The sequence below is a fragment of the Bombus pascuorum genome, chromosome 3, assembly GCF_905332965.1.
Source record: "Bombus pascuorum chromosome 3, iyBomPasc1.1, whole genome shotgun sequence".
Lineage (NCBI taxonomy): Eukaryota > Metazoa > Arthropoda > Insecta > Hymenoptera > Apidae > Bombus > Bombus pascuorum.
This window is the reverse complement of record NC_083490.1, coordinates 3,574,033-3,592,991: the sequence shown is the minus strand read 5'-3', so window position 1 is coordinate 3,592,991 and position 18,959 is coordinate 3,574,033. Positions and strand designations below refer to the sequence as shown.

General features: G+C 35.0%; 3 protein-coding genes across 11 annotated transcripts; all 3 read left to right on the top strand.

The window, feature by feature from the left end:
• Positions 1-197: 197 nt before the first annotated feature.
• LOC132905568 (cGMP-dependent protein kinase, isozyme 1-like) lies at positions 198-11,268 on the top strand. 8 transcript variants are annotated; one of them, XM_060957035.1, is made up of 14 exons: positions 198-593; positions 5,838-5,986; positions 6,479-6,550; positions 7,022-7,254; positions 7,336-7,478; positions 7,913-8,050; positions 8,195-8,373; positions 8,662-8,909; positions 9,002-9,325; positions 9,573-9,804; positions 9,924-10,030; positions 10,139-10,378; positions 10,590-10,656; positions 10,742-11,268. In XM_060957035.1, exons 2-14 carry the CDS (start codon positions 5,879-5,881, stop codon positions 10,835-10,837), a joined length of 2,187 nt encoding a protein of 728 aa, XP_060813018.1. In that variant the 5' UTR covers positions 198-593; positions 5,838-5,878; the 3' UTR covers positions 10,838-11,268. The 8 variants fall into 8 exon arrangements, with proteins under 8 accessions (XP_060813018.1, XP_060813014.1, XP_060813012.1 ...); XM_060957031.1 differs by having other exon boundaries at positions 5,835-5,986; XM_060957029.1 differs by lacking the exon at positions 198-593 and adding an exon at positions 750-842 and having other exon boundaries at positions 5,835-5,986.
• A 234-nt stretch (positions 11,269-11,502) lies between these two features.
• On the top strand, positions 11,503-15,772 carry LOC132905571 (cGMP-dependent protein kinase 1-like). Of its 2 annotated transcripts, none has more exons than XM_060957039.1 (12): positions 11,503-11,939; positions 12,018-12,160; positions 12,238-12,375; positions 12,482-12,651; positions 12,719-12,963; positions 13,072-13,332; positions 13,601-13,832; positions 13,903-14,009; positions 14,092-14,331; positions 14,413-14,479; positions 14,550-15,629; positions 15,733-15,772. In XM_060957039.1, the coding sequence occupies exons 1-11, from the start codon at positions 11,767-11,769 to the stop codon at positions 14,643-14,645; spliced, it is 1,872 nt and encodes a 623-aa protein (XP_060813022.1). In that variant the 5' UTR covers positions 11,503-11,766; the 3' UTR covers positions 14,646-15,629; positions 15,733-15,772. The 2 variants fall into 2 exon arrangements, with proteins under 2 accessions (XP_060813022.1, XP_060813020.1); XM_060957037.1 differs by having other exon boundaries at positions 11,506-11,939; positions 13,072-13,383.
• Positions 15,582-18,926, top strand: LOC132905564 (zinc finger protein 271-like). Its single transcript, XM_060957020.1, has one exon. The coding sequence runs from the start codon at positions 15,582-15,584 to the stop codon at positions 18,360-18,362; it is 2,781 nt and encodes a 926-aa protein (XP_060813003.1). The 3' UTR covers positions 18,363-18,926.
• Positions 18,927-18,959: the final 33 nt, after the last annotated feature.

The window sequence follows — 18,959 nt, the reverse complement described above, 5'->3', positions numbered from 1 at the left end:
CGCTCGAACCATGCCATATTCACGTATACTCGAATACATAATCATTGGCGGCATATATTACGTGCGGATAAGGTGGCCAACGATAATAATTACCAATACCCCCACTGTTTGACAGCGATGGGAAATGAGCGCGTATTTTTCAACTAGTGGCATTGAGAGCGGCCTGTCGATAAGACCGCGAGTTCGCTAACGAAAGTTGATCGAATTCTCCTCTACTGTCGACTCGAAACTATCTCATTCTCTGTCCTATTTCGATCATAATGTCAACGAAACTTCACGCGTTTAGATATTCTATCGGAAATTTTCATATTTTTCAAATTCAATGACGAACACTTGATCTTCCTTATTTTTGAACTTTAAAAAAGAGAATCGCGCGAAGTAGAAATTAACGCGTGAGAAAAATGAAAGCGCACGTTCGCCTCTGAGTTTCGTGTCTAAGCAGAGGCTTTCTAATTATCGTGAATAATCGATCCACGCGAGATCGTAACTGGTAACGGACAATGAATCTCGAAAGTGGCCAGTGCAGCCGGTATTCCGCAGTTTTGTAAACCTTCGCAGAAGAATAAGCCGTAAGGGAGCAGACGTATTTGAACGTGAGTATGCTTGATTAACGTTGTTTACGTGTTTGTCGATCGTGCAACGGGTTCTGCCGCCGAGATTAGATCGGAGATTCGGAACATTCCTCGTTCACGTGAGTCGTGAAATTCGTGTTGACAAGCACGATTTACTTGCTCGATAGAGGCTGATATCTGTTAATAATAATTGTTGTCACGTCGAGCTCGCGGAAGAAATGGAGCAGGAAAGATTTTACCTGGCCGATGATTCATCGTGGAACGAGTGCCGTAAGTTTTTTCCATAACTGTCAGATGCTTTTACAAGTTTTTGTAATTTACGATCTACCATGATCATTGAAAAGAACGAGTTCTTGCAAATGATATGGTTTTCATTTGACACGTCACAAAGTAAGGCAGGTGGGAGAATCGAAGATCTTGCCGAAACACTTGGTTCGTTGTAGTCGTATAGGAAAGTGTGACACGAAAAAAAGCGAGAGAATAGGAAAAAGGGAACGTCCGATAGATGAGAAGCGATAAAGGCACCGAACTGAGCGATAAGAGACCGTTTCAACGATAAAGTAAGAAAACGGGTGACTATCGGTATATTCAGGGACACGGCCATAGAAAACTGTATAAAGAGTTCATTTCAAAGATGAATACCTTCGTAACAAATTTCTTATTCGCGGGTAATTAACTATTTTCTTTGCTTTCCATTTTTTTCTTTCAATTTTAAATATTACGAATTTTCTTATACGGTGATCGTGCCAGCTATGAACAACCGATAAATTCGAGTCTACCAATAGTAGCCTCGATAGAATCGATCGTCGATTAATTTTATTCGATTCGGAAACTTTGAAACTTTTAGCGAGCTCATATTATCGCGAATACAATGAAATAATTCTGTTTCTTACAATTTGTAGTCGGTTAAAAATATATAGTCAGGAAGGAAACTTAAAAAAATTTCATTCTTTTCACTTCAAAAATTCACCTGAGAATCTTAAGAACTAAAGAGAAATTAGAAAGAGAAGAAGAATGATAACGCAACGGATATTCTGGCGATCCAGAAAGCGAACAAGGAAGAGAACTCAAAAATCTTTTTCTATCGGAGTTTCAGAAAGATCACGATTACAGAGTACGGAACCATCCCCTCTCCATTTGAAAAAGAAAAAGCGGACAGCCTTATTAATGAAAAGAGAATAGAATTCATTAGATAAGGCATAGCCGTATGTGTACCTGCCTGTTGACACTGCGTCTCTTTGTTATCGGCTAGATAAGATTTCTGCGTCTTTGTCGAACTTGAGATATCAGTTTTATGCGCGAATTCACGGAGTGCAGCTCATCGTTCCTCAGAAAATCATTTATTTCGTTACTTGACACGTCGAGCAAAATTACATTCTTAACCATTGAACGAACTAGTTTTTAGCAAGATTTTTCGTTTCTTGGCAAGTTTTCTCGTCTCTCGGTCGCGTCTTCCACGTTAAATCTAAAAGGTGAGTTTCTACATTCACGTTACGAAGACGTCGACAATTTTTATAGGAACGAAGATCGCAAAAAGACGAGACTATGTACATATTATTACATGAATATATTCATAAGGGCGAACTCTTCTGTTTGGAAGAGTTTATCTCAAGATCTAATCGATCAGACAGAGGAACATTAATCGTAAGATAAAATTGACTCGGTAGTGTCTGTTAAATCAATTGCAGTATAATGCGAGCAACGTCAGATGACAGATAAGGTTCCTGCGTTTCTTTCTCGCATGACGTTGTAAGAAACAAATATTGCATCTGATTAAGTAATTTCGTTGTACAATTAAATATTAACTTTCATACATATATATGAGATAACGTGAAAAGAATGGGGAGTCAAAAACAATAACGATCGAAGAATGATCGATCGACGATTGCTTTAAAGTTCGTTGATTAGATTAAAATGAGAGAAAAGTTTCGATTCACCTTTTGCTAATTCCATTGTTCTTGTATAAATTCGGGCGTAACAGAATCACGAGATGACAAAGCAAACGGAGTAACCGAAGGAAAATCAAACACGATAACGAGACGAAAATATTGGCGAAGTGCAAAAATAACCGTGGAATATTTAACAAAGTGTGTAAGACGGAATCAGAGGTGACGTCTTAAGAGGGAGAACACACACTGAGAAGCACGTGTGGAACGATTACACTCGAGTTAATTGTGCTTGTCGCAGCGGTTGATTAAGCGCGAAACACAATTAAAACAGTACTTCAACGATATTTCGTTAATATAGACCTCTTCAATTTTGAGATAGGCACGCAGATTTGTTCGTGAGCGTGAACAAAACTTAACGAATCATATCAGCGAACGTGTACATTAATTACAGAATTAAACAAGACCGTGTATGTATGTACATGTACGCGACGAAACTTCGTTTCTCGATTAACACGAAAAAGAGTAATGTTGTTTGAGTTTGTTTTAACAGTCTGCAAAATATCGTTAACGATATCACCGATGTTGCGAACGGAATGTTCGAAGGATTTGGTCAATATAAAATATTTGTCATGTGTAGGTAAACCGACAGAGACAACTTTGCTTGACAATAATTTGACCAAATACAGTCTCGGGAGAGAAAAACGTTCCACTCTCTTTATTCCGTTGTAGCGTTTACGAAACACTTCCTAAATAACGCGCATGTCGTCGCAATTACCACTGACAATGGAAAAATCACTTGACATTGACGAGATAAGGTAATTAGCTCGGAATAGAAAACGAGCAGGAATTAAAGGTACTGATAACGACGAAGTTTAAAAAGTTTTCGTTGTTTTCAATATTTCCAACGTCGTGAAATCCAACCGGTATTATTAACACTTCTCATTCCGCTATTATTTACTCATTTCTATCAATATTAGCATCAGCTACTCTACCATCTACTAATATGAACGTTACACATTACGCACATGACTGTCACGGATCTAACTCACCTATATACACATACCAATTTCCAATGAAAAAAGGAATTGGAAAAAGCTGTAAATCGTTTACAATTCCAATGGACGTGCTTGGACGTGAAAGATATTTAATTTTGCGTAATCGTGGCAAAATAATATGACAGAGGAGTAAAAAATACCTGTGATATTTTCATTGTTAACTTAGATCACGATCATCGGTCGCGTGCTTTTCATTCCAACGGGCTTAACGAGTAACATTCGTGCGAGCATTGTGCAAGAAAAATTGCGAAACGCCAACTTGCGCGTGCTTGTGGTGGAACGTCCTCGTGATTACGTAAAAAGAAGAAAAAAGAATAGACACAAAGAGACAAAACAGGGAAACAATGGTCGACTGAAAGGAAAAAAGACGAACGACTTCGATCGCTTCTTCGAGTTAATAGCTCGACTTCTAACGAAGCAGGAAATGCTACGCGAAACGAACGTGGTGCCGCAGTTAGATAGGATCTGCCACGGAAAGAGACGATTTTCTAGTTCCTCGCTGCTTCGGCGATCGTTTCGTGGCGTTACGTATATTCGCGTGAGCTCGAACCAGCCAACTTTCGATGGTAATCTCTTTCGTTTCGCTTTGTTTCCCTGCTTCCTATGCTGATCCTCACCCTTGCCGAGTCGCCAACTGGACGGTTCTTTCGAGATAATCTCTTACTTTTGATTTATGACGAGGAAACCAACGCAGAACGAAATTTACTCGCAGTTGAAGTTGCTACGAAGATTGACGTCTTTCCTGCAGTCGAACACGTGATTTCTACTGATCTATGTATAATAATCAACCTGTTACTTTGAAATTATAAATTGAGTATTTTCTTCTTTTCTTTTCTTTTTTTTTTTTTCTTTTCTTTTTGGAGAATAATTTTTTAAACGGCCGAGATTATTGAAAAAGTATGACAACTAGCAAGGATGTACAACCACGTGCTCGACAAACACGGCATAAATAACATTTGGCCAGATCCTCGTATGACTAATCAAACACCCTTATCGGTCTCTTAATATAGTATAAACCGACGTTACTCTTTGTAACGAGATTACGTTAGCAAGTTCAAGATACGATCAAACAAAGACTTCAATTAATCCGCCCTCATTTTTCGAATTTTCTCATATAATATCGGAGAATAATCCTTCCGTTTAGAGTTATAAACGAGCTTGCCTAATTTTTCACAAGTGTACAACTTTCTTGCTGACTAAGCTGAACTATGACGAACGAAAATGAACATCGAGATCGCGATAACATCAACTTAGTAAATTTCAGTCTCTGACTGAACGATTACTCGCATTATTACTCGTATCGTACGATTAGGTAAAGTCCGAAAATTATCGAATTTGATTACATAAGACAACATTCCATTGGAGTAAAAAATCGATAGATAGATGGAACGATAAAACAATCTGGACATTCGTATTCGAGACGACAATGAAATGGAGATCGATTATGCTCTAGTTGATGCGAAAATTTGTTAACAATGGAAACCATCCAAAAGATCGTACCTTGAAACGAGAATATCCACATCGTGAGAACGTGCTAATATGTCGTGACGTCAGCATACGATATATCGTGCATCAAAGATCATTAGCATAAGCATGTGATCAGCTAAACCACGTGCTCGTGATCGTCTGGCGTAAAAACTTTTTGTTTGACGGTAGCTTTTACGGGAGTCGACGATCTCGATAGTAGATCTCTGCAAAACATTTGTAAATTGTGATTATCGATAGTTGATAGTTGAGTTTTAACTAAAATTTTGCTACTGTATTTGGTAAGTTTTTGTTTAAACTATTAATAACCAAAACAAACGTTAGCACAACGCGACACTTTACTTCTAACGTTTTTTTAATCAATTTACAGTATTGAATTCTATCGAATTGATATTGTAAGCAAAGAAAGAAAAGTTATTTTTGTATCTCCGGTTTGTGTAATAATCTTTCGTAATTCTTATGCTATTCTTGTAACTCTATAAAAGAATAACTTACGCCATTTATGCTTTCAAATACTTTACGCAACTTTTATACATTATCTACTGCTTGGTCCTTAATGGTAACGATATGAAAGGCGAAGATGTAGTTTCATCGCTATTTCAGCTTGTTTAAAAAGTCGCGACAAGATAATATTTATAATCAGGAGAGTTATAATAGAGCGCATCGCTCTTGATCAGAGCTTACGGAAACGATAAGTGATGTTATCTTAATTAACGTCGGCAAGAAATTGGAACCAGATAAGACAATTGCCTCGATCAACGCGTCGATCAGCGACAAAATATTTGCACATAAACGAATTTACTGCGAAATTAAAACGATGCTTTGCCTTTCAGAAGTTAAAAGAGTGTGTTTCCGTCATGCTGTGGATGAACAAAGTATGAAGTTCCCGTGCTTCCCGAAGCCAAGTATCCTGGGACAGAGAGGCAGTATCAATCTTGTCTCTCTGTCTGGGAATGAGTCGAACAATGTGAACAGTACGACCTTAGTAAGTTTGAACATTTTCCAAACAAGGACTGCACCATAGTTTTACGCGCTATGATTCTCTCGCTAGTCGTCCCGAAAGAAACAGCCACAGTTGGCCTGATCGCTGCACGTATGCATATGTGGGAACTGGAAATAAGATTACGAAGATAAGAATAACTTCGAACTAATCACGCATACGCAACACAGGGATTATCATATACAGTGGCTACAAAAGATATTTGAATATCATTGTATTTTATCGTGGCATTTACGTATTAATTAATTAGGTGCAACTACGTTAAATTTCGTACAATTTAGGGATCGTACGATTACAAAAATTGGGCGCTATGAAAATGAAAAGTAGAATCTGATAAAAAAAGGCTTCGTTAGAAAATCTGCGAAATAGCCACTGTATATACAGCCAACCATCGGCTTGTTCTTTGAGGCCTGTAGTAAGAGAATCACTCTGTATGAAGCAAATAATTCTTTGATTCCTTTATTTCTTCGTTTATAGAACCAAAATGCGAAGAGCCCAGTGGTAACGAGCTACAAAGAATCTGGTGAACCAGATCTGACTCATGGCGTTGTGAGTATTTAAAAATATCTTTCCGATTAAACAGAGTGCATCATTTTGTAATTTAACGAGTACTAATTAACGGACGTGTAAGATTTTCGTAAAACTCAATGACACAAAAATATTCTTAAGAAGGTGTAAAAATCTTTAAATAGATATATCTGTTTTGATTTCTTTATCTCTAAGAAGACATTAGGCAAATAGAGTATGTACATATTGTAGTTTCGTGAGAGCTAACAGGTACTAATTAACAAATTGAAATTTCATAAGAATCAGTAACGTAAAGACAGATGTAGAAAAGTTTAACAATTCTAAAATAAACATACGTATCACCAATGTTTATATATCATATTCGTAACAAAATATTCATTGTATAAAATTAAGGTAAAAGGCACGTTAGAAAATAGCAGAATGTTAGAAAGAATTAATCGATAAATCATAGAAAATGGTTAATTTAAGAAGGAAATTTTATTTCTAACGCAGATACGACCCTTGCCTGGTGCTACGGTAATATCTAATGGAATCGGCCCACCTGTACAGTCCCATGGAAAAAGTAGGGCACCATTGCCACCACAACAAAATCACAATGAGAACGAACAAGATTCTGTCAGAACTTCGGATGGTTCTGATCAACCTGCGAATCCCAGAGGCGGTATTATCGGCAAAACTCCAACACCACCTTCTGAGCCAACTCCTGTTTACGAAAAGGACGAAAGGTAATTTAAAGAAAAAATAATTGAACGTACTATTCTAAATAATGATACATTGTCTACGTATATTTTGTTTATTCCCTATAGGAGTAAACAACAGATTACAAAGGCCATTTTGGAGAACGAATTTCTTGGCAACCTTGAAGAAAATCAGGTGGAAGCGTTAGTCGATGCCATGTACCCGAAACATATACCACCGAACACCTTAGTAATTCGAGAAGGAGATATGGGTAAAATTATAATATTTCTTTTTCTATATTAGTTGCCGTCTAACAATGGCTGAATTATTCTTATCACGAACATCGAATATTTCACTTTAGAACGAAAAACTTTCTTACCTATCTATGGAATAATTAGATTACAGGCATTTATGCAAATACATATTTGTGTGAAGACACAGTTTGAAAAAATGAAATCTATTCTTCGGATGTTTTACATATTTTTGCATATTATTCGCATTCCGGGAATTTTTTCTTCGAATTTTCAACAAATGCATAAAAATTTACAATCCAGTGATAGGATAAATTTACATAAGAAATAAAGATCCTTCGTATGATTTGATAGACTGATAACACGATTAAATGTAACTTAGAACGGAATAAATTTGCACGAGTTAAGTATTAATCATTGCTTTTCTAAATTCCTTTCTTAATGTATAATTTAGGATCGCACCTTTACGTGTCAGCGGAAGGAGAGTTCGATATCTATGAGGGCAACAATTTCCAAAGAAGTTTTGGTCCTGGCGTCGCGTTCGGAGAAATTGCTTTGTTATACAACACCAAGAGACTTCGATCCATCAGCGGTAAATATATAATATTTTAAAGCGATAAAGCGGTAAATTTATAATATTTTAAAGCGGTAAAGCGATAAATTTGTAATATAGATTATATTGTACAATAATTAATAACTGTATTTTCTATTAAAAGAAATCACGTTTAACTTTCAGTAAAGAAAGGTGGAAAGGTGTGGGTCCTCGACCGATCTGTGTTTCTCACTGTTATGATTGACACAACGCAGAAAAGGCTGGAAGGAAACATTCGATTCCTTAAACAAGTTTCTGTTCTCCAAAAATTGCCCGAGCCAAAGGATCACGTCCTCGCTAAGATTTCCGATCTTCTCCGCGTGGTAAATACATATATTTTATATTTCTAATAGTTAGACCGTGGACGTTTATGTGTTTATAGGAAATTTAAAAGTGTAAAGATACGTGGAATGGGCGTAATATGGCAAAAGTATCTGAAATATCTAAAGCAAAGTATTCGCTGTAATATGTAGCGAATGAAACAAATGTCTGTTTAGATTCTATTTACTTTCATAAAAATATAAAATCGCATAAAAATCTGCAATTTACTAATGACTATCCGAATGCAAATCTGGTTCTGAAAGTAAGAAGTTTATATATCTTCCCGATAGGAATTTTATCCTGCTGGAGCAAAAATAGTTACGCAAGGAGAGAAAGGTGACAAATTTTTCATAATCAGCGGTGGAAACGTTAGAATAACAAAAGACACCGAGGATGGTGATGAAGAAGAGCTAGTGGTCCTTGGAAAGGGTCAATACTTTGGAGAAATAGCTCTTTATGACGACACCGGTGAAAATCGTCGACACGCCAACGTCATTGCACTGGCACCTGGTGTCGAATGTTTAACTTTGGACCAACAGTGAGTAATACATAAATCAGTAACGATAAAGTTTCTCGTCTCGTGAGTTCTCAGGAAATATTCATACTCTCTTAAATAACATTAAATTCCAGTTCCTTCCTGAATTATTTGGGTGGCCTCGACGAAATACGCAACAAGGATTGGTTAGCTGAATACGGAAAACAGAAACAATCGCTGACGCTGAAGAAGTGGACTACTGAGTATTCGAACGTCACTTTGGCCGATTTAGAGACCAAAGCAACGCTAGGGGTTGGAGGATTCGGCAGAGTGGAATTAGTCATTTTAAAATCAGATCCTCAGAAGAGTTTTGCTCTCAAGAGGTTGAAGAAGAAGGTGATGGTCGAACAACAGCAACAGGAACACGTGCTGAACGAGAAACATATTATGCAAGCCTGTGATTCTCCATTCATATGCAAGTCAGTACTAAAAAGAATCTTATCAATTGATAAACCACGGATTTATAAAAATGAAAGAATGCACATTTTTATACACATTGTATAATATGTGTAATTTATAATATTAATTTATCTACTTTATAATATTTAATGGATGAGACAAATCTTTGTTAAAATATTAATTTGCGTAGATATTCGCGTTCTATTAATCAAATAGAAATTTCTTGCACGATAATTCGAAAATATAATCTTCGTTCCTTTCATTTAGACTCTACCAAACGTACAAGGACAGGAAATACGTATATTTCCTGATGGAAGTCTCTCTAGGTGGAGACGTGTGGACAACTCTCCAGAGAAGACGATTCTTCGATGAGTCAACTGCACAGTTCATGGTAGGATGCGTGGTGGAAGCTTTGGATCATCTTCATTCGATGAACATTATTTATCGTGATCTAAAGCCAGAGAATCTTATGCTCGACGCTCGTGGATACTTGAAACTAGTAAGTACAATCTAATAATCATTCGTATGTGATAACAGTTTGAGGAAAGTCGATTGTCAATAGCTTGACTCTGTTGACAAGAAAATAGATAAAACGCGACTTTGTACACCTTTTTCCAGGTTGACTTCGGTTTTAGCAAAAAGATTGGACCGTCAAAAACGTGGACCTTCGCGGGTACGCCCGAATATGTGGCGCCAGAAATTATTTTGAACAAAGGACACGATAGGTAAATAATTAATAAATACTAAACGTAAAATATTCTATAAAGATACGCTGGATCAGTTTCAAATAAAATAACGAAGGTGACTTTAAGATAAGTTTAATTTATTCAAAGGGCGGTGGATTACTGGGCTCTCGGGATTTTAACTCATGAGCTACTAATCGGTAAGCCACCATTCCGAGGTTCTGATCATATGTCCATTTACAACAAGATTCTGAAGGGTATCGAAGTGGTGGGAATACCTAATTCCATTAGCAGAAACGCCAGCAGTATCATCAAGAAGCTTCTTCGTCTAAGTCCTTCTGAACGTCTTGGGTACCAAAGAAATGGCATCCAAGATATTCGAGATCACAAGTAAGTTTATTAATTAAATAATTCATTTTAAATAAATTTCATTAGAACACACTAAAGTTTCTATTTATACAAATATATTTTTAAGCAGAGTTTATTTAAACGCTTGAGTAAAATTTCCTCGTTTAGTAGAACTAGATCTTTAAATAGATCGTTTATCGCGTTTCTTCGAATAGAAAGTATAGGCTTTTTTAACGAAATAACATTTTTATAGATGGTTCAATGGATTTAATTGGCAAGCCTTGCAGAGATTAACGTTGCCAGCGCCAATCGTTCCAACAGTACGTAAAATCTATTTTACGTATTATTACAAATATATTAATTTTTAAATAAACTCACCACTTATTCTCTTTTATAAAATCCTAGATACGAAATCCAACCGATACGAGGAATTTCGAAAAGTATCCGCCAGACCGTAATGTTCCACCGGACGAGTTCTCTGGATGGGACGCGAGCTTCTAAGCAGGAAAAATCGCACGATAATCTAAACTGTACATGATTTCTCCATTAAACGTTTGATAAGAGTTGTGAAATGATAGAAAAAGCGAACATGAAGGACGAAAATAATGTTTTTAATAATACCCTACAATAAAAGTATATCGATAGCAAAGAGATTATCGTTATCTTTAATCGATTCGTATATTATAGATGCGTAGTTTCTTATGTATGTTTCTTACATTCGAAGACACTAATGTATGAAGACAATAATCTTGTATCTTATGACTAAACTGTAATTAATTAGCAATATACATCGTGAGTATTCAAATACTCGTAATTCTTGTAAAAGAAGTAGAAAGCGAACAAAAAGATACTCTGCGATTGATAATAATTTTAACCATGATAATTTTAATATTATTAATTAATAATAAATTTATAGGTACATGAGTTGTTAATGTGTGGTACTAATTTATTTCCTTTTCGTTTCTGATGACACACGTATAACTATAAACGGTATCTTAAATTAATCGAAACGACACACACTTTATTGAATTAACATAGGTGCTATTCGGTAATACAGTGACTTGAACGAAGGAAATTCTGATAACTCTCGAAAAAAATGTATTTTTTAATTGCTTATCAAACAAAAGTACTAAGACCGCAAGTACTGACGGATCATCACTGCATTCGTACAAGATAAGATCAATCAACTTTATCGTTGCTACAAAGCGTCAGTCAAGTATCAATATCCTGTGCACTAATTCTTCGAACCATTTCATTTGTGATCATTTAAACACTAATTGGTGAACTTCCCAAGAATTAACATCTATTTCAAAAAATTTGAAATTACATTAAGTTTATATATATTCGACTGAGTGACTTACGATCGAACTTAAACATCCGCGGACAAAGATTTTACTTTCTAGGCGAAAGAAAGAAACGGAAAATTAAGAATGCGTCTATGCTTCGGAAAACGTACTGGTGTACGTATGGGCGCGTCTGGATCCGATCGACGCAATTCCGACGCTTACTTTCGACAACTGTCCCTTCAAAGAAAACATGGCGTGATCGGTGAAATAAACGTATCCTCCAATCTGCCAGTCACCGTTTTCAAGAAAAATGAAAAGTGAACAAACAACTTTAAACTATTCTTTCGACAGTGATTCGAAATTACGATAAATTCAAATTTCATGTAAAATTGTAGAACGAAACAGTTGATCAAAAACGCCATTCTGAACAACCAATTCCTCGGAGATCTCGATGAGTCGCGTATAGAGAAACTTATATCGGTGATGTATCCGGAACAGGTGAAAGCCAATACGCGAATCATTCACGAAGGTGAAGTCGGTGAGTAATTACCTTTCGAAATGACAAGATATTAATCGAGGAAATATTACAAAAATAATCGCGATCGATTGTGTCAGGATCGCATATGTACGTCTCGGAAGAGGGAACCTTCGAAGTTTACGTAGGCAATACGTGCCACGAGAACTTTGGTCCTGGTGTCGCTTTCGGAGAACTGGCCTTGTTGTACAATACCAAAAGACTGTGTTCTATCCATGGTATTATACTAGCTATATTATAAATCTTAAAATCTTTTAGGAACCATTTAACAAACTTAATAAAATATTTTATTGTAACTGTCGAGACGCTCGTTTCTTCCTTTAGCGAGTACAAATGCGAAAGTATGGGTGTTGGAAAGACAGGCGTTTCAGACGGTAATGCTAAAAGATAACGAAGAATCGTTGGAGCATAATTTGAAGATTCTTCGTCAAATTGAAATATTCAAGGGTCTGTCGGAGGAAGTTCTGCAGAAAATATGCGACCTTATAACAGTGGTGCGTGTGAAATGGTTCCAGTAATGCTAATTCGAAATTAAAAGACGTTACTTTTGTATCGCTTTAGGAATTTTATCCAGCAAATTCGTACGTGATTCGAGAAGGTGAGAAAGGAGATAAATTCTACATTGTAAACGGTGGTAGCGTGAAGATCACGAAGAATAAACCAGGTGGCACAGAAGAGGAAATGACGATTCTTGAGAAGGGTGACTATTTCGGTGAAAAAGCGCTATATGACTCTGAAGAATCTCGTCGGCAGGCGAATGCTATCGCAATGGCTCCTGGATTAGAATGTTACACGATTGAAAAAAAGTAAACGTTTAAAATGTTTTCAAATAATTTCACGATGAAGAATTAACAAAAGTTTATCATGAAATTTATAAATTTGTTAACAAAGTGTGTCTTTGTGTGATGCTATAGAGCTTTCCTAGATTATCTTGGTGGACTAGACTCGATCAGAAATAGAGATTGGTCAGGATATTACAGTGTAAATGAGTCGGATGACTGGAGTGAAGAATTCAAGAATTTAACTCTGTCTGATACTGTATTTGAAGGAACGATCGGAGCTGGAGGTTACGGCAGAGTGGAACTGGTCGTCGTCAACTCGATGCCTAACCTTAGCTTCGCCAGGAAAAAGATTGTCAAGCATATGATCACAAAGGGTGGCTTCCAAAAAATGATGTATAACGAGAAGAATAGTTTGAAATTGTGTAATTCGCCGTTTATCTGCAAGTAAATTAACAACTCTGTTCTAACGTGAAAACAATTTTTTTTTTTTTTTTTTTTCAACGAATATAGAACACGTAATTAAAGAAAACTAAGAAAGAAAAAGATTCGATCTAGTGATTATTTAATTTATTAACGCTTGTATGTAAAACTTGAAGAATATTTGCCACCGAATAACGATTTAATATATATTAAGCGAAGCATAATTCTACATTCCTTGTAGATTATACAAAACCTTCAAGGACAATAGATATCTATACCTGCTACTGGAAGTATGTTTAGGCGGAGATTTAAGAACAGCCTTATACAGAAACGGTCGATTCGATAATTCAACAACTAGATTCGTAACCGCCTGTGTCGTAGAAGGACTTCAACACCTTCATTCACTGGGTATCATCTACAGAGACTTAAAACCTGAGAACATCGTAATCGATATTCGAGGCTATGCTAAGCTTGCAAGTTCTTTTATTTCAAATAAATAACAATCGATAATAAATTCATTCATTAACTCGGCTATCTTTACAGACTGATTTTGGATCCAGTAAAAAAATTGGCCCATACAAGACAAAGACTTTTATGGGTACACCAGAATATTTGGCTCCGGAAATCATTCAAAGTAAACTTTATAATCTGTACGCATTCTCATGTTTAGTTACATATTTATTAAGTTTTAAATAAATTCCTAAAGCGATTGATTATTTTTTATTAACAAAGGGCCGTTGATTATTGGGCACTTGGAATTCTTACGTACGAGATGTTAATGAATCGAACACCTTTCCAAGATGTAAGCGATATAGAAGTGTATAAGAACATTCTTCGTGGCTTTAAGGATATACTTGTACCGCCCATTATTAAAAACACGGCAAAGAATTTTATCAAATCCCTACTGGAAGATGATCCATATAAAAGACTTGGTTATTTACGAAATGGTGTTGCTGATATTCATAACCATAGGTATTTATTAACGAATTTATAGAATATATTTGTATTTATTAATTTAAATATTAATATTTACATAATATAAATTAATTTCAGATGGTTCCATAACTTTAAGTGGCAGGAGTTACAGAATCAAACAATGCCTTCCCCTATTGTACCAAAGGTAAATAAGAAATTGTCAGAATGTTATATATCTTTGAAACAGCTAATCTTATTATGTAATTCATTCACAGGTGAGGGATCATCTCGACTTAAGAAATTTCGATAAATATCCTCCAGATTATAGATCGGCACCAATGGACTATTCCGATTGGGATACGAATTTCTAACAATCTTTATTATACGATTCACTTTGTATATATTATGTTAAATCATCTATTTATTATTTAAGCTAACTATTAAATGATATATTAGCCCCCTTACTTTTTATTTTGTGACAGTATTAAAAATATATTTTTAAATAATGAAAAGTCAATTATAACGCATTAACAAATAGTTAAATCTTTTGTAAATTGCAAAAATGCGTCAATTTATAAAAAGTTATAATTAAAGTATACATACATACTTTGTATATGTGAAGCACGATTAACCAAAGATTCCAGATTAACCAAATACGAATACCACATTAATAACACTGTGATTCATTTCCATGTACGAGATTATTTATCAAGAAAGATTATGCTTATTTATGAAGAAACCGACAAACAACTGTATCACAAACAAGTACAATATTCTATTACAGAAGAAATACTTGAATACTTATAAACCTTTTTGAAATATAAAAATTTTAACTTGGCACTGCGCAAAGAACGCCGTCAACTTCAGGTGGCGCACGATTTGCTACACTCCTCCAAATAACCTTGTTACACTATTGTTCGAATGGTGAATTTACAAATTTATATAACAAATAAATTACGGGTGGTAAAATATATTATTGGTTATGCTATTACACGGGTAGCATATACACCATAAAATTGCAATAAACGTAATTTTATTTGTAATCAATAAAGATAAGATTTGACAATAGGTCGTATCGAATTAAAGTGTGAAAGCGAAAAATACTCATTATGTATTTTTAATAACGTCTACAACTAATCGTAACAGTGAAATGTGAATAACAAGATTGTTTGTAATGCGTTTCTATATATTGATAAATACCGCTTGGTTATTAGTAGCGACAGGACCTAACTTAACATGAGGTGAAACTAGGTCCATAAAAATTTCAGTTGATATTAACTGATAGCATTTTGCAAAAATATTGCACGATGGAAGCTCATGAGAATGAGCAGTATGTTACATTTCCCCTTTCAGAGGTACACGATAGTATACAGGATGATATTATATCTCATGAAGAAATATGTGAACCAGTTGATGAATGTGTTCTACAAGAAGGACTCACCGAAGTATCTGTTACAGACGTTAATTCTAGTATCGCAGAAGCACAGGTTGCAGTTGAGATTTTAGCAAAACATTCCGACGAGGAAGATAAAAATCGTGTAGTATACCCTATATATATTAAAGAAGAAGAACAACATCAATACACATCTGGGGATGATGAATCGATGGCTGTGGAAGCTCTACGACAACTTGGTGGCATGTATCCTTGTTTCGAAGACAAAAAAGTATGTCCGCATTGTGCAAACATGTTCACACAAGCTGAGATAACAAAGCATCGTACTACCTGTTCTGCTATTAAATTATCATGTATTACATGTGGAGAAAGATTCGAAAGAAAAATAGATTTAAACAATCACATAGTTTGTCATCAAGTAGATCGCCCACATGCTTGTAGAACTTGTGGCAACTTGTTTCGTTCAAAGAACAATTTAAGATGTCATATGTTGCAAGTGCACCAAGTGCAAAAACCTCATAAATGCACCATATGTGGAGCAGATTTTCAAAGGCCTTCTAGTTTATCCAATCATATGAAAATTCATACATATGTTGCTGGACGTGCCATTATACAGTCACAGAGTGATAATGTATCACAGTCAGAGGAAACATTCAGAAAATGGCCTGAAAATATGACAGAATCCCAAAATAATCAAGTGCCATCTTCGTCTGTACAAACGGTTCAAAGCTATGATACAGTTCAGTGGACAGTTCCGTCTTATAATTTTCAAAGTGAGCAAGCAGCAGTTAATTCAATATCTAATCCCGAGGAAAAAATAGACACTTTACATGAATTTACTGTAATGCCAAATGGAGAAGTAACACAGTTTGAATATACTCAACAAAATAATATAAATAATCAAGTCAATCAGCAATACGATCTTTCATTGAACTCATTTAATAATGCTGATACAATGGTGAAAGTTGAAACTTTAACGTATAATAGTGAAGATAGAAAGAATTATATAGAAGTTGAAACAAATGGTACAAAACAGCATACTTGTAGACATTGTGGAATTAGTTTTTCCCGTGCAACAGCATTGGTATCCCATGAGAAAACTCATGCATCTAAAAATTGGAACATGCCAATTGAATGTGAATATTGTGATAAACAGTTCCAAGATGGCAATCACTTAGCAACTCATCAAACAACTTGTGCGAAGAAACTAATGCAAAATAATGTTGAACAAGGTACACCTAATAATAAATGGGGTAAACATGCATGTTCTGAATGTGGCAAAAAATTTACAACCAAACAAAAGATGTTCAGACATCAGTGGATTCATAGAAAGAAAACACATTCTTGTGAAGTATGTGGATCCCAATTTGAAAAGCAAAATCAGTTGGATGAACACAGATTATCGGCTCATCCTGGTGACTCTCCATTTACTTGTACAGAATGTGGTAAAAGTTTTGTATCGCGTCAAGGACTTTGGGAACATGGTAGAACACATGCTGGGAGTCCCGCACATTTTCATTGTGATACATGTTCCAAAACATTTTCATCGAGACAGGGATATTTAATACACCATAGAACTCATACTGGAGAAAGGCCATATGGTTGTAAATTTTGTTGGAAAGCGTTTAGAGATGGTGGAACTTTAAGGAAACATGAACGTATTCATACAGGAGAGAGACCTCATGTTTGTCCTCTATGTTCAAGAGCATTTAATCAAAAAGTTGTTTTAAGAGAACATGTTCGATGGGTTCATGCAGCAGGAAAGAATGAAACTGAAGTAACTGGGCCCCCTTTTTCCTGTCCTATATGTGGTGCTTTAAATCAAGATCGGGATGAATTATGTGCACATATTGTTAAACATTCAGATCAAATGATTGCAGAAGCAAAAGCTAAAACAAACAATAATGCACCAAAAACCAAACCAGTTAAGAAAAAATTAAAAGTGTCTGCAAATACATATTTACAAGGAAAACAAGGAGCTGGAAATCTTATAATTCCTAAATCAGAGGAAACTGAAGCACTTTTATCTATTACAGAATCAGATAAATCAGATGACCAACAAATTTTAAGTGATAAACAAAATAATACTTTCCTTGTAGTTACTACAGAAAAACGTGATGAAAATTATATTGCAATATCTGAAATTAAATCTGAAGACGTACAATTATTAGTTGACGAAAAACAAGATGAAAATATGCATATTTCACAAGCTAATCATAGTCACAGAGAATCTTTAAATACAACTCGCATAGTTTCTACAGAACGAGAAGGAAGTGCACTTCATACCACAAGCAGTCATAATGAAATAACTACAATGCATTTAATACAGACTTCAAAGCAAACAAATACTTTACATTTAATATCAAAGCAAAATGAATCATTGCCTGTTCTAACACTACCAAATCCTCAGAGTCATGAAAATTTTTCCAGTCAAATTGCACAAATAAGTAATGATGATTTACCAATGGATATGGTAACTCATCATTCAACTAGGCAAAATCATGATATCAAGAATCACAGTGAAGTTGGACAGGAATCATTAATACAGGAGGGAGGATCCCAAACGGCTGTAATACAAGTTGTACAATATCATCAGCAAGACAGTGATGATGGAGAGGAATTAGTCTGTGGTATTTGTGGAGAAGATTTTAATGATAAAAACGTGTTGATGGAACATGTTAAAATTCACATATAATTATTGTTACTTTATTACTATCCAAGTTTGTGATATTCTCATGCTATTAATGTGGCTATCTAGAAAATAACAAATTTAAGGATTTCTTGTGTTATTGAAAGGAAAAAAAAAGCTACATATAACGTTAAGTATCGTTTCCAATAGTAGTAGTAAAGCACCAATCTTCTATGTGTCTTACAAATGCACTGATATTAAAAAGAAACAGGGAATTTCAATGATATTCGTATATTTTTAATTAATTTGTTTTTGTTTCTTCAAAATGCTTTTGCACATTTAGATCATACATTATACATGTGGTAAAATAATGTGTATCTTTTAAAATAAAATACAGATAAAGATTATATATTATGTAAAGCACATTACTGATTGTCTTAAAGATTAAAAAAAAAAAACATATCGTAAGAAAATCTCAAGATTATATATCTCTGCTTTGATGCAATTTACGAATTGTTTGGTCTTGAATTCAGGTATCATTTTTCGATACTTAAATTATAATTAAGTCAAATGACACTTAAGATGTAGAATGTGTGGTGCGATAAAAAATAAAATGCATTTTATTTTCTACATTTACTTTATATTAAAACATTTTTCTTTTTA